At 40.1% G+C, this 13687-nt stretch overlaps 1 protein-coding gene across 3 annotated transcripts; it reads right to left on the reverse strand.

Annotated features, from left to right (window-relative positions):
- Nucleotides 1-1872: 1872 nt before the first annotated feature.
- Nucleotides 1873-13594, reverse strand: LOC106886780 (chromosome unknown open reading frame, human C11orf88). 3 transcript variants are annotated; one of them, XM_014939992.1, is made up of 6 exons: nt 12748-13594; nt 12478-12516; nt 12101-12186; nt 8331-8390; nt 6496-6543; nt 1873-3044 (listed from the first exon to the last, which is right to left on the reverse strand). In XM_014939992.1, exons 1-6 carry the CDS (start codon nt 12941-12943, stop codon nt 3027-3029), a joined length of 447 nt encoding a protein of 148 aa, XP_014795478.1. In that variant the 5' UTR covers nt 12944-13594; the 3' UTR covers nt 1873-3026. The 3 variants fall into 3 exon arrangements, with proteins under 3 accessions (XP_014795478.1, XP_014795477.1, XP_014795479.1); XM_014939991.1 differs by having other exon boundaries at nt 6491-6543; XM_014939993.1 differs by lacking the exon at nt 6496-6543.
- Between the last annotated feature and the right edge of the window lie 93 nt (nt 13595-13687).

Consider the following 13687-nt stretch of genomic DNA (forward strand, 5'->3'; position numbering starts at 1 on the left):
CCCTCGGCCTCCGCCGCCCGGCCCCACGCGACTGGCCCCGCGGCCCGACTGCCGGCGGCAGGGGAGGGAGCGGGGAGGAGCCGCCGCCGCCTCCTCCCGCCCTCCCCAGGCTCCGGGCCAGCCCCCGGGCGGCAAGACCCCCGGCCAGAGCCCGGGGAGCGGACCCGCCTCCCCGACTGCCCGTCTCCGCTGCGGAGACATCTGCCTCTCCCGCGGCGGGCTCCATCCCTCCCCGCCGCCCTCCTTCTCGGCTGTCCCCTCTGCCACACTTCAGACCGCAGTGCTTCTGCCTGCGCCCCCCGGCTCCGGCTTTATAACTTCCATGCCCCACACACGAAGGACGTGGCATAAGCATAGGGGAGCCTTCTCCATCCACCACAACGTGCGAGTGACGGAAACCACACCTGCAGCCCCTGAAACCACAGGCTGACCCTCCCTCTACTGATGTGCAGCTGCCTCAAGACTGAAACCAGAAGACAGGAACTTTGTTCCAAACGTTAATAAATGCTGAGTCTGCTTCCTGATGGTTAGGAAGCTGCTGTGCACCTGTTTCCGGGATCACTAGTTCTCCAGCAAAGATTTAGGTAGCTCAGCCTCCAAGAGCTTTTTGCAGGTTGCAGAAAGGGTCGGAGCACCAAAATGAACAAATACAGGCACTCTAAGAGTTAGTTTCTGCACAGACAGATCCCAGCTGGCACTGATGTTTTAAAATAGATTAATGATTTTACGAAAGACTTCAAGCCTAGACCAACTCTCAGGAGTCCAGTTGAGGAAACTAGTTCTGAGATGGGTATCCTAAATAGAGAAAGATCCTTTAAAATATCATGTACACACTCCCCTGCAGGTCACCAGAAGCCAAGAATCCCAGAGGCAGATGTTGGAGCTGAACTAAGGCTGTGGCTTTGCAGTACGTGTCATGTCTGGGAAACACACACATCGATGGTATTTTAGACCTGAACTTTTACATTTCCCAAGTCCTTGGTGATCAAGGTTTGGATTTAGTAAATAACAACTTTACAGACATGAGCAATTTAACCACTCTCATGAACTTGAATGTGGACTAATATTTTAGATGGTTTAACTTCATGTATTTTAGAAGATTAAACAACTCAAAGTGAGGTACATCCATGAAAGTGACATATGCATTTAACTATTTCCAAACTGTTAGGTAGGATAACTGGAAATGCCTCAAATACAGGGAAGAACCACGCTCTGAAGTGGCTAGTCTAAGTTATAAGACTGAAGTCAAGCCTTTATCAAACCAGTCTTCATTATCTTGAAGCTCCACTAGCGCATTCATTCTTTGGAGAACTTTTGACAAAGGAAATCCTGTTTGGGAAGGTTTTTTTTTCTTGTTTTGCAGACAAAGTAGCCAAAATAATTACAGCATTTTTAGAAATTAAAATCTCTCTTTCTTAACAGCTGTAGGTATTTTTGTAACACAGCTTAACCATCCCTGCTAATTATTTTAGCAGACTACCTTTTTTTCAGCATGTTTGTATTCTAAATCCATTGGAAAGCATTTCTGTAATGGCTCTGGAGAAAAAACAAGGATTGAATATACCCATGGCAAGTAGCAGAAGCATTATCAACATGCTTTCTTGAATTACTGGTGAATAAATACTCTGCCACTTGCATCTTACCACCTTTCCCATATCAAAAGCCCGATTGAGGAATACTGTCACACAACAGCAGCAAAGTGATTTTCAAAGATTTTGCTAACTTCAACAGGAAAATGGCAGTAGCTGACAGAAGCCTTTGTTGATCTATTTTTAACAAAGGTCAGCTCCAAGCATTTAAACACTATGTATAACACTCAATAACAAAACTTAGTGCCTTTATTGTGCAACCTTAATTTTACTAGCCACAGACTCTTCCGTTTGATGCGTTTTCTACTTTTGTAGACAAATTTCCTAACACGGGCAAAGCAGTTCCTCTACATTTATAGTTTTGGTAAAATTAGCACACATGAAATACAGATACTCAATTTAACAGCCCCTTCAGATCTTAGAATTGTGCCATTTGAAGGCTGTCTAGTAAGTTCAGAAGCTTTCAAATACTGCAAATCAAAAATCCCAGGACCACAGATGTGCACGAAATACAAGATTGCAACTGTCCAAGTACATCCTTTGGCTTCCAAATACTTTAGCATTAATATTTCAAAAGCCAACTTTGGTGATAAAGATTTATGTAATGTTAGCCAGGCAAAACTGGTACTTTAATTGAGGTAGAGGGGTACACATGTGTGAGAGAGCATACAAGAACACCAGAATAGAAAATGTGTTTTCCTGAAGCAAATTTTATTAATAGATACCTGACACAAACCTGAAGAAAGTATATAGTCCATCTTCTTCAAGAAAGATATATGTCTTTTCAGTTCTAGAATTCCTAGCATACCAAATGCTTCATTGACACTTTTACATTTTATGACCCTTTCCCTTTCATGCTGACAACTTCAAAAAAAACCACAAACGAAACAAGCATTTTCATTTCCTGCACACTGAGAAGGCAGTAAACTGAGCCCTCCACTTTGTCTCGTGGCACACTGGTTAAGATGCCAAGAAAGAACAGAATTCAGAGTGATTTTGAGCCTCAATAAGCAGCTATTGGCATACTGCTGCAGTTTCAAGACAACAGGAAAGCAAGAGGACAATAAAAAAACTTTGTGTTTCCAAGATCAACAACAGCACATTAGGAGTTAACAGTTTACTAAGTAAATAAATTACGTAATATAAAAATGTTTCTGAATTATGCATTTATCTTAACTTTAGAAAAACAAATTTATGGATAGGCTGAAAAATTGCTGCAAGCCTATCCACAGCCTTTGTCACATTCATGCCGTGTCTCAGTAGGAGCAACTAGATATGTAGTCAAATGATGAATGTACTTGGCTTGAAGTCCAAAGCAGCATGGTTCTGATAGCAAGATACTTTTTCTGGGGCAAAGAAACACTTTATTTTCTTCATCAGAGAATGCAGCTGAGCTATTTAAGGGCCTTTACAGCTTCTTGATCCACCAGGTCAGCTTCAGACACCTTCTGCCTGCTGGAAATAATAACTACATCAGGTAAATTGTTGATGGGGCAGCTCCAGCTAGTCTGCATGAAACATCAGCTTGTTACAGGCACACTAATGTCCTGAAAATGATGTGGGATTTGATTTTTTGGGCAGTTTTACAGAGAAGAGTCAGTGTGAAGTAGCTGCCAGGATGCAGACTCAGCCCAGTCTGTGTCATGTCAGGTACTTCGATGCATATCTGAACACAGAGATGCCTTGTAAATGCTATGTGTAGAAGGCATAAATCACAGAACACTAGTTCAGAGAATCCACACAAAAGGATGCCCATACAGGTGTCAGAACTTACAGAAAAATTAACTGAGAAAAACTTTAAAGGCAACATACAACCTAGCAGAAAAATCCCATTTCATAGGTGACGTACTGCACAGGATTAAAACTCCAAACTCCTCGGTAAGTTTTGCACTCAGGCACAAAGCGGTTGGATTAAATTCCTTCAACACACATACTACATTCATGTAATTATAGTGCTCAAGGTACGTAGTATATTGGTAGACTTTTCTGAAAGGTATCCCAAAGCTATAATTCCCAATAGAGATGTAATTATCTGTCAGTATAGAATTGCTTCATACTAGCTTAATGCCTTTCTCTAAGGAAATATTTTTTTCTTTTTATTAGTACACACAACTTGACATAGATAGATCTGTGTCAATTTGTAGATGTAAAACAATATAAATTCACTACAAAACCCTCAAGCTTCTAGTTAAACAGAGCTAAAAAACCCAAAGCAGTGAACTATTTACGCTATTACCCCTGAATACTGGTAAGGAAGAAATAATTATTTCTATTTTTAAACCCTTGGAAAGTCAAGGCCTATGAAAATATGTACACAAATCATGAGTTTGCTGAAATCAAGATAAAGATGAACAACATAAAAAAAGAGGACCTACTGAAGAAAAAAAGAATCAGGAAGAGAGTGTATTCTGTCCATGGAAAATTCTCAAAATATGAAATATTTTCTCAGCCATTCATCTGACTTGCCACTGGAAACAGGAATCATCTTGGTCAATGCAAACTGTAACTATTCTAAGAGACATTAGTAAAATTGGCATGCTCATATTTCCCAGTAAAGAGTGCTAACCAGCCATTACAAAAATACAATTATTCTAATTAAATACAGCAGTAACCAATACCCTGTAGTCTGGGTGAGTTTGCTTCAGTAAATACAGTGATGTATTTTTCCCATTAAAAAGTTTAAAAGAAAAAAATCTAACAGTTTAATAAACCAGACTACAGTTTTCTTCACAGGCCATAAGCTGCTACATAAAGCATGAATCTTAACTCTCCCTCATCCAATTATCATTTTGGGTAAAGAGCTCCACCAGTTGTCCTTGGCACAGCTTCAAGACAGCTTAAGCTTTTCTCCTGTAAGTATCTAATGATGGAAGGAAGAAATCTGTAGGTTGTTCCTACTCCTGCAGCTGCTCACCTCAGCAAACATTGCACCTTCAGCCTTTTAACTTTTTCCAGATACTTCTGTTTATCTTTTATAGCTAACTTCAGAGGTAATGGTCATACCAGAAATTAATTCCACCTAATGCCCAGTATTTTACTGAGATATTTGCTTTCATAATGAATTGTTGTCAGTCACTTCTCAGCTTCCATATCCATATGTTAAGCTGGAAGGTAAGCTGCAGATGTAAGAAGATGTAAGTTGCAGATTCATTGCTCAGTCTTTAAGTTATGGATATTCAATGACACCAACTTGCTTAAATTGGTGCCAGTGTGAGGAAAATGGCCTCACTTAAATACTTTAAATTGCATTCATTAAAAGGAAGAAATTGCTGAATCAAGGGCTGTGAAGTACCTTGTCAGCATTTTCAAAGATGAGGTGGCTTTTAGGAATGAAGAACAACTTATAGTAAGTGTAGCTATTCTCTTTAACTCTTCACACTGTAGCTTAGCCCATGACCCAAGGACACCTTTTGGACTGCACTCATAGCTCCCATCTGACTGACAACTATGTTTGGTGAAGGACATTAAGATTTTGGGATAGACAGGGCAGTGCTGATGTACCCTCAACTTCACAGTACAGAGTGGAAAGTATTAGCAATAAATGTGAAAAGAATCAGCTACTCACTAGTTAAAAATAATAATCCTGTCTATCCTGAATTGAGAAATGACTTACATATACAAGGCCAGTTAAATAAACTGCTTTTTAATCTCAAAAAAATATATATATATTAGGGAATTCCTTTGGGACAGACAGCATAAAGGGAAAGCAAGCACAACACCGCATGTAGCCAAAGCATACTGTTGTAGTTCTGGTGGGGCAGTTTTCCAATTCTTCCCAATCCCAGGCTAACAGTAGATGACCTTAAACACGTGTTTCTGCTTGCATAGTCCCTACCTGACAGCTGCAGGGATCCTGTTTATTTTAACAGATACTTATTGACACTCAAAAATAACAGCACTTGCATCACTCAGGGGGTGACAGCCCAATGCCAGAAAGGAAACTGTCTGACATAACCTAACCAGATTTTCAGCACTCTGAGGCTCGATGTTTGTTACAAATGAAGAAATCCTTCACTGCCTGCTTTAGTAATCATTGCACCTATGTCACTGGGCTAAACTTAAGAGTAAGTTTACTTCAGGTGATTTCATCCCACATATTTCCAAAGTCTTCAGGTACTCCTAAGGCTTAGTTTACCAGCTCTATCTTACAGATGTGTGGGATGCAGAGACAATTTCAACAGGGCTCCACAAGAATGCTGCAGTGCATCCAGACAGAACAGTTTTCAGGATCATACCCTGTATTTGTGTGTCAGTATTTGTGAGGCTGACTTTCCAAAGAATTTGAATGAGTCATCTCATGCAACATGACATGATGACGTAACATGCTATTTTGGTGATCTATTTTTGGATTTATAGCAGGACAATAAGCACGGAAACTTCTTAGCATTTGGAAAAATATAACCAAAGAAAGCATCCATCCAGTGTGATACTACTGACACGGTCACACTGGTGCTTCTTCCCCCATTCACATGGGTGAACGGAAAACAAATACCTAGACGCGCACTGGAAAGAAACAGGCTTTTTGGTATTTCATGGCCTTTTCAGAAATATGGAAACATTTCAACAACTTCTCTTTTTCCTGACTTTCTGAATACCGGAGTAGCAAAATTAAAGTCTTCATAACTTTAAAAAAAATGTCTAAGCTTCCACTTCCTACCCTTAACCACTATTTAGAAAGAAAAGGAACATATAGAAAGTGAAGGAGTTAAGTACAGAACAATAGCAGCAGACTTTCAGCCTTTTAATATCTAAGTTTCATAAAAATAGTTACTAATATAGGATAAAACTGAGTATTTGTTGTAATAATAACAACCATAACATCCTTTCCCCCAAAATAGGGTCTGACTATTTAGACAGAGGAAGATAAACCAACCCAAACTTATTTTAAGTATTTTCTTTACCTTACTTGATCAGTTTTGACCTTTGGTTTATGTGGATGAGAAATCAGCTCTTTCTAAAAAGATAGAAAGTCTTATTAATAATCACTAGTTCATTCTAATCTTACTGTTTGTCTTGGAAGACAGTTTTTTACAAACACTGAAACAAAAGACTAGGCTAGCAACAGTAAAGAGTTTGAGGTTTTTTTTACAGTGCTAAAAGTACCTAGGTAGTCCGGAGTATAAAACTCATAGGAGTTACTGTGTCAGAAGGAAGGAGACTCATGTTTTGTTTCAGGCCTAGCTTTAATGCATCGAATTTGGACAAAACAGGTATATTTGGCTCAGCATTTTAATGAACTTTGAGGTGAAGTACTTAATATGAAATGACTTAAAAGCTTAAATAAGGAGGAAGAAAAAGGGAGGCTTTTATGTCTCAAATGAGTATGTCATTTCTGAAAGTATCCTTTGAAATCTTGTTTTCCAAGTTACTTCTCAAATCACTATACTTATCAGATTTAAAATTTCAGTTCTGCTCTCTACCATGAGTAAGGAAATTGTATTAATTAGGATATGTAGTTCTTCAGAAGGACAGATGTTTAACCTTATATGGGGTAAAAACTCATCTACGTCTGCTTTGTGTCTTGTGAATTACAACTGAGATTACATTGAGTGCCTTAATATAATACAGACCTCTTATTCTTGAATTTTCTTCTCCTGATAAACATCCGGCCAGGCCAAGCAAAACCATTCAAATCAGTAAATCTAGAGTTCAGTACAGATAATAAAAATCTCTAAATGGAGTTCTTCGTTTTATTGCTCAAATTTAGTTTATGAGAGCTTTTTAGGGAGTAGAGCATGTGACACCTGCAGCCAGTTTAATAACTTTGTTATAAACTGAGTTTTAGTGCTTCAGCGGAAAAAAGCCCTAGAGACAACAATGAAAAAAGCAACTAACAAAGGACAGGTTGTAAAGATTCCTTTGGTATACTAAACTGAAATTTAGACACACATAATTGTATTACAATTGGTTTAGTTTAGATAACTGAGGTCTTTTCGTTATGTATCTCTACATAGAATCCATGGCCTTCAGCAAAGTGCTGCCACAGTCCTCACTGCCATTCTGACAGCACTGTAGTCACTGCTTCTGCTGCATTTCCCTTCTCAGGCCCAAGTTCTTCCAGTTTTCAAGATTCCACACTTTCTTGTTCCTGTTCCCTATCTGCTTCCACCAATGAGGTCAGTTTCAGTTCCTGTCTGGTCCTCCCCCAAGCATCTCCATGCTTTCTGTGAAAATTTTTATGTACTAAGTCATCCTTTTGAGATAGTTGGCAAGAAAACACACAATCCATTCTCAATGACTCTTCTATTCTGTTGTCTTGGAGAAAGTAATCAAGGCCAGCGTGTTGTAGCTGACTAAATTATAGATATACCCATACAAAAATAAAATGTAACATCAAGAAACAATCAGTTATATCTTCGAACCCTTTAAGAGATTTATTATATCACTGCCTAACTCCTTGTGGTTTTCAGATTGAAAATGGTCCAATAACTACATTTAGCTCTCTGAGACTTCATTTAGCTTCTATGCCTATTGCTTCCTACTGTCTGGCTCGAGATTTTCAGAAACACACAGCCTACAGGATCCTCTTTGCTTCAGGAATTTGTTGAATAAAGCCAACTTTCCTGCATACTTACTCAGTTCAAACTGAGGTGCTTTTGCTATGCAAGACTGGTACCATGGTATAGTTCACCACACCCCATGAACCCTCATACACTGGACTACGGTCCTTTGAATGCTGTCCATATTGTAAACATGCACAAAGCTTGACATGCATCCATTATAAAAAGGAATCAGACTTACTGCAATCCTTTCTTCTCTCTGTTTCCTCAGGAGAGCTAGTATTTCTTCTCTTCTCCTGGCCTGAAAAGAAATATATTTACCACAATAAACTCAGAAAAATTAATTTAAAGCATGTAAGACTTGACATGATTCAAGTCAAGATAAACTTAAAATTCCTCACTGAGGCTGAGAACTAGAGTGAACCTACAGGGGAAACAGGCATAAGAGGTTACTGGATAAAATCCTTTGATTCCTCTTTCTACCCAAGATCTGGAAAACACACCACTTGGGAGAGCAACCTTCTCCTGCTAGATTTACATGAGATTTGAAATAATCATTCTGTCTTCAAATCTGAAGGAATCATTCCAAATGTCAAGAAGAATATAAATACTAAAGTTAGCAAATGCTATTCTACAGAGACTTGAGATTATAGAATTTGGGTAATTCAGGACTGATATATGTATAATGACTCATTACAAAAACCTTTTCATCTGAGAGGTGCAAACAGAGATAACTTTTGCCTTCAGTATGCTTCTTTGGCTTAAGCCAGTCTCAGCTACTCTGTAGAAGTCATTTAAAACTTTGATGATTTCAAAGGTGATATAATTTAGTCCAGTTTTGAACTTTGGAACATTTAATGACACTTTTCAATCAATGGTCCAGGTTCTTCTCCCTACAAGAAGGGAAGTACACATCCTAGAACTTGTTAAAGCTCCTCTCTTTATAGAGTTGGTAGAAAAAGATAATTTCCTAGGGAGAATAAATTCCTACTGAGAATTTTTTAGTATTATGATTCTCCAACATCTAAGCACATCTGTATGTTTTTGCCTTAGGGAAATGAATAGCATCCAGCTACAGTGAGACATCACTGTTTAAGCTGAGTAAAAGCATATTAAATTGTTTTCATAAATTCCTCACAATTTGTTATGAAACAGACATTCCAGGAAGTATTTTGGGAAAACCCTCAACCAATTGCAGAAAGGAGCACATCTGAGCATATGACTAATCAAAAAAAGAAAAGAAAAAAACTTTCTTATTTGTTCTTTTCCATCCAGAATTGGTTAAGAAAAGAGGATGTAAAATTGATGGGAAACACCCCTGGTTTTTAGTGCAGTGGATTCTTTTGTCCGATGACAATTTCTTCCATGCAATTTGATTTTAGAAATGAAACAATCTTCATAATTTAAAGTGGTTTCTTCAACAACCCTTTCCAAGTTTTAATCAGCTTTAAGCCTAATTAAACAAAAAGCCAACTTCTTTTTTCCCCAACAAATCACAAAAAGGGAAGTAAAATACCCCAGTTGATAAAAAGAAAAGCAAAACTGAGCCACATATTACATCACAATAGGAAACTGTATTTTTATTCAATAGTATGTGGAATTAATGTAAACACAATACCGGAGTAAGGCAAGTAGTGCATGCCCTGGAGTGGGAATCAGGTCATCCAAGAGACCAGCCCATCAGGCAAGTTCGTGGTAATGAGACAGTACAAGTGCTAGTCAGGAAGGCAGTCCACAGGTCAGGCTCAGTGATGGTACCTTAGAACTTACTAACTAAAGATAGCCAAATAAGACCAAGATCAAAAGAAAAAGTGACCAGATGGAAAAATGTCTACCAATACAAAGATCTATTCAAACAAGCCTAGCACTTGTATTTTAGATGCATTCAACTGATTATTCAGTTTGCAGTGTTTATAATTTTGAAATTTCTTTGTTAATCATAAAATATCCTGTAAAGCCGGTGAGAATTAATGAATTACAGAGTAGTCCAGTGAAATAAACATCCAAAGACAACAGCTTTTTTGCCATGTTCCTCACTACTATTTCATATGAAATTAGCTAACTAAAATAAGCATTTCTAATAAAGTAATTCACTGTCAGCTTGTGAAATAATAGTGTTACTCCAGCTAAGCTTTCTTTCTAAAAAAACCTGTCCCTGTACCACTGTGGAAACATTCACCTCCCAGATCTACGCAACAGAGCTTCCAGGTTTTGCTCTCCCAGGGGACCATGCTGCAGAACAGAATGCCTGGATCAAGTCTGAAATCTGGATTTGAACAGTAAATGACACCTATGACTGATAATAATATTGACATTATTCATATTTTATTCAGTGCATTAATTTTAATTTTCTGAGACCAACATGAGGCTTATAGCATGTCTTGTAGTTGTATAAAGTAATTTACTCATTGAAATTAGTCAGTCATCTTTATGGCTGCCAGATGCCCAAAGCTGCAAAACCTTGCTATCATGTATTGTTACTGAATTTTAAAAACGTGAACAGAAGATTCAGCGAACTGTTTCTAGCTTCAGCCAGAATTCAGAAATAAGACTAATTGATGATAATGGATGGGATACATTTTGGAACTATTAATTGGAAAAGGAGGATTGCTGACTTGCAGGAAAGACTTGCAGACCTCAGCACCTTTCTGCACCTCTTGCAGATTGCTTTCATTTGGCCTGCTTCCCAAATATTGGCTAGAGGCTTTTCAGTAAAAACATTTTTACTAAAATTAGAAAAAAAAAAGTATAATTACTGAGTCAGGCTGAAAATGTTATTACAATATTTAATGCTAGTTGTCTCAGTTTCCATTCCTTGTGTGAATTGTATTGATGTTATATACATGGAACACTAATTCACCAGTTAGATTAATTGGGGCTTCAGTAAAAGTTTGTATCAGTGTCTCAATAGCAAGCAAGACTGTTGTCTTCATCTTCTTTTTCTTGGCAAAGCAGCAGTAGAAACCCCAGGTTCTGTTTAATTGGTTCAATCCCACTGTTTTGCAGGAGATGACCCTCAGTGATCTGGTTACCATCTCACTTATTTTGCTTCTTTCCTTGGCCAATTTAATGCGCAAGTCACTGCATAAACATCAGTACATATACCTCATAGCATATCAAATTTTGTTGATCACATCCACCAATTCTAGGCTACTGAAACCATTAACTGAAGTGCTGAGTGGGCAGTTTCGTGCCAGATTGCTGTTAGCTTTTGTAAAACTCCACTAAGTCAGAAGGCTCTGTACAGTCCAGAAGAATCCAACCCGAGAGACACTACAACATCCCAGTTATGCCTTCCTTTGAAAGGACAGCATCATCTATAAACTCAGTTTTGATACTGTTTGCTAAAATTTGCCCCTAAGTAGCTTCTACAAAATTTGAATTGGCTTGGTCTAACAGTTCTTTAATTATGCCTCTCTAAATATATCACCTAAACTGTCCTTAAGTGATAGGCTATGGCAGAAGCAGTTCTATGGAAGCTGATTTAATAACCACCCACTACCAAGTTTCCCGCATCTCTCACTCAATGATCTCTTGGCACTAGCTGCTGCTGGGCACAGGCTAATAGAGATCTATTAATAACTAAGACAACTAAGAAATAAACTTATGCTTTGAGCTGTGCTTCAGTGTCTCTATGCCAGGATTTTGTGTGTGAAAGTGCGTGCAGTACTGGTGGGTTTTTTTGTTCCCAAAATCATCTACTTTCGAATCTGGGCACTCTCACTTGGCTACTTCTAGATACTAAATCAGGACAGACATTATGTGCTTACTATGAAGAAATTAAGGCCTACTAGTTTGAGCCCTGCCCCAAGCCAGCATGACCCAATTGGGAACAAGTTTAAGGTAACCATCAAGAAATGGGCTGCATCATGCAAACACACAGTAAGCCAGGTGAAAGTGATTTTCATTACAGTTCACCATGTCATTTCCAAAGTTCCAGTAATCCACCAAGTGACACAAGGTAAATAGGAATATTTCTGAAAAAGAAGAGTCAAGATCAGTGGTTCTTACCTGCTGAAGGTATTTTTCTTTTACTCTGTTTTTCTCCATGCTTTGAGCTTCCAAGAGTCTCTCTTTCTCACTGTTTTTCTCACTTTCTAAATAAGATAAACAAGAGGTAAATGACCAAGTGGTCCTACTATCACCACCCTCCACAGAGAGCAACTGAACTATGGTGTACTTTGGGGCTGTTCAGAAAATTAGTGATCCCAGTGTCTGGATCCCAAGACAGCAGGTATCAGCTGAAATATCTCAGTCATGCACACTAGGGGCTGTAGCTCTTCTGTCATCCAGCACTTATTGGCATTCATTCCCGAGAACTAATTCCTCCCAGAAACCTAGGCAACAAAGGTTTAGCTAGCTGGGGGCACACAGCACTTAACACTTACTTCTAGGAAGCTGTGGGTCCTGGAGCGCATTACTTCTCTCTGGAAAGAAAAGTCATATTAAGGGCAACTAGGAAGATGATGGGGGGGCAGTGCAGAGAGGACATGAGGCCTCAGAGAGGTGTGGGGAATCTGGAAGGGGTGCAGGGCCCCCAAGGATCCCCTTATGAGGCAGAGTCCCCTCTTGGGGGGGGTTCTCCCATGGGGCAGGGTCTCGCCATAGGGCAGGGTCCCTTCCCGGGCAGGGTCCCCTCCAGGGCAGTGTCCCCTCACTTGTCAACGCGGCGGGGCCTATACAGGACTCGAGCGGTGGAGGGAGCATGGCTGAGGTCCAGAAAGTGCGGGCGAAGCTCACGTCGGCTGGGCTAGAGCCAGCAAAGACAAGGGTCCCATCGGGCACCATCGGGTGCTGTCCTGGCTCTGTCCCCGTGGCATGGCATGGGGCCGCATCCCGGTGTCCCCTCTCCATGAGGTGAGCCCACCCAGCTCAGCCTGTCCACTTCTGCCCTGTGGGCACGAGGGGAAGCAAGAGGACCCCGTGCCGCTGACACTGCCCTGTCACTGCTACCTGCTGTGGCAGGTGCCCGTGACCTCTGTGCTGGGGCCCTTCCAGTTTCCCTGTCACCACTGGCATCTGGGTTCCAGGAGGGAGGACTGGAGTGAAGGTGCGAAGCCATCTCAGAGGGGACACAGTGGTGCAGGCAAGTATGGGGAGCCTGGAGCCAGCTGCATGGTAAGGGATGCGCTGCCTGTCACAGTAAACACGGAAGGGCCAGAATGATGACCACATTGTACATCTCATTTCAAGTGTCTTTAGGCCGTTTTCACTCAAGTCTAGCCTTGGGCTTCTCAATGAAACAGGAAGCAGCTGCCACCACAGGCCTCAATTTTATTTATTCAGCAAGAGTAAATGGAGGTAAATGTGAAAACAGGGGCCTTAGAGGAGTGTAGGGCTGAAACTAGCACAATCAGAATGGGAGGTGATGTCTGCAAATTTTGGGAAAGAACTTCCTATTTCTTCTCATGTTTATTACTGTCCTGTTAGGGCAAAACAGTTGTGAATGAAGTGTATCACATAGAATCATAGAATCATCTGGGTCGGAAGGGACCTTCAAGGTCATCTAGTCATGAACACCAACATTACACTTCTCGTAGCCCAGTATGAGATAACACACTGTGCACGTGTGATTCAGGATATACTCACTTCTGCCTG

The sequence above is a fragment of the Calidris pugnax genome, unplaced genomic scaffold (genome assembly GCF_001431845.1).
Source record: "Calidris pugnax isolate Ruff unplaced genomic scaffold, ASM143184v1 scaffold92, whole genome shotgun sequence".
Lineage (NCBI taxonomy): Eukaryota > Metazoa > Chordata > Aves > Charadriiformes > Scolopacidae > Calidris > Calidris pugnax.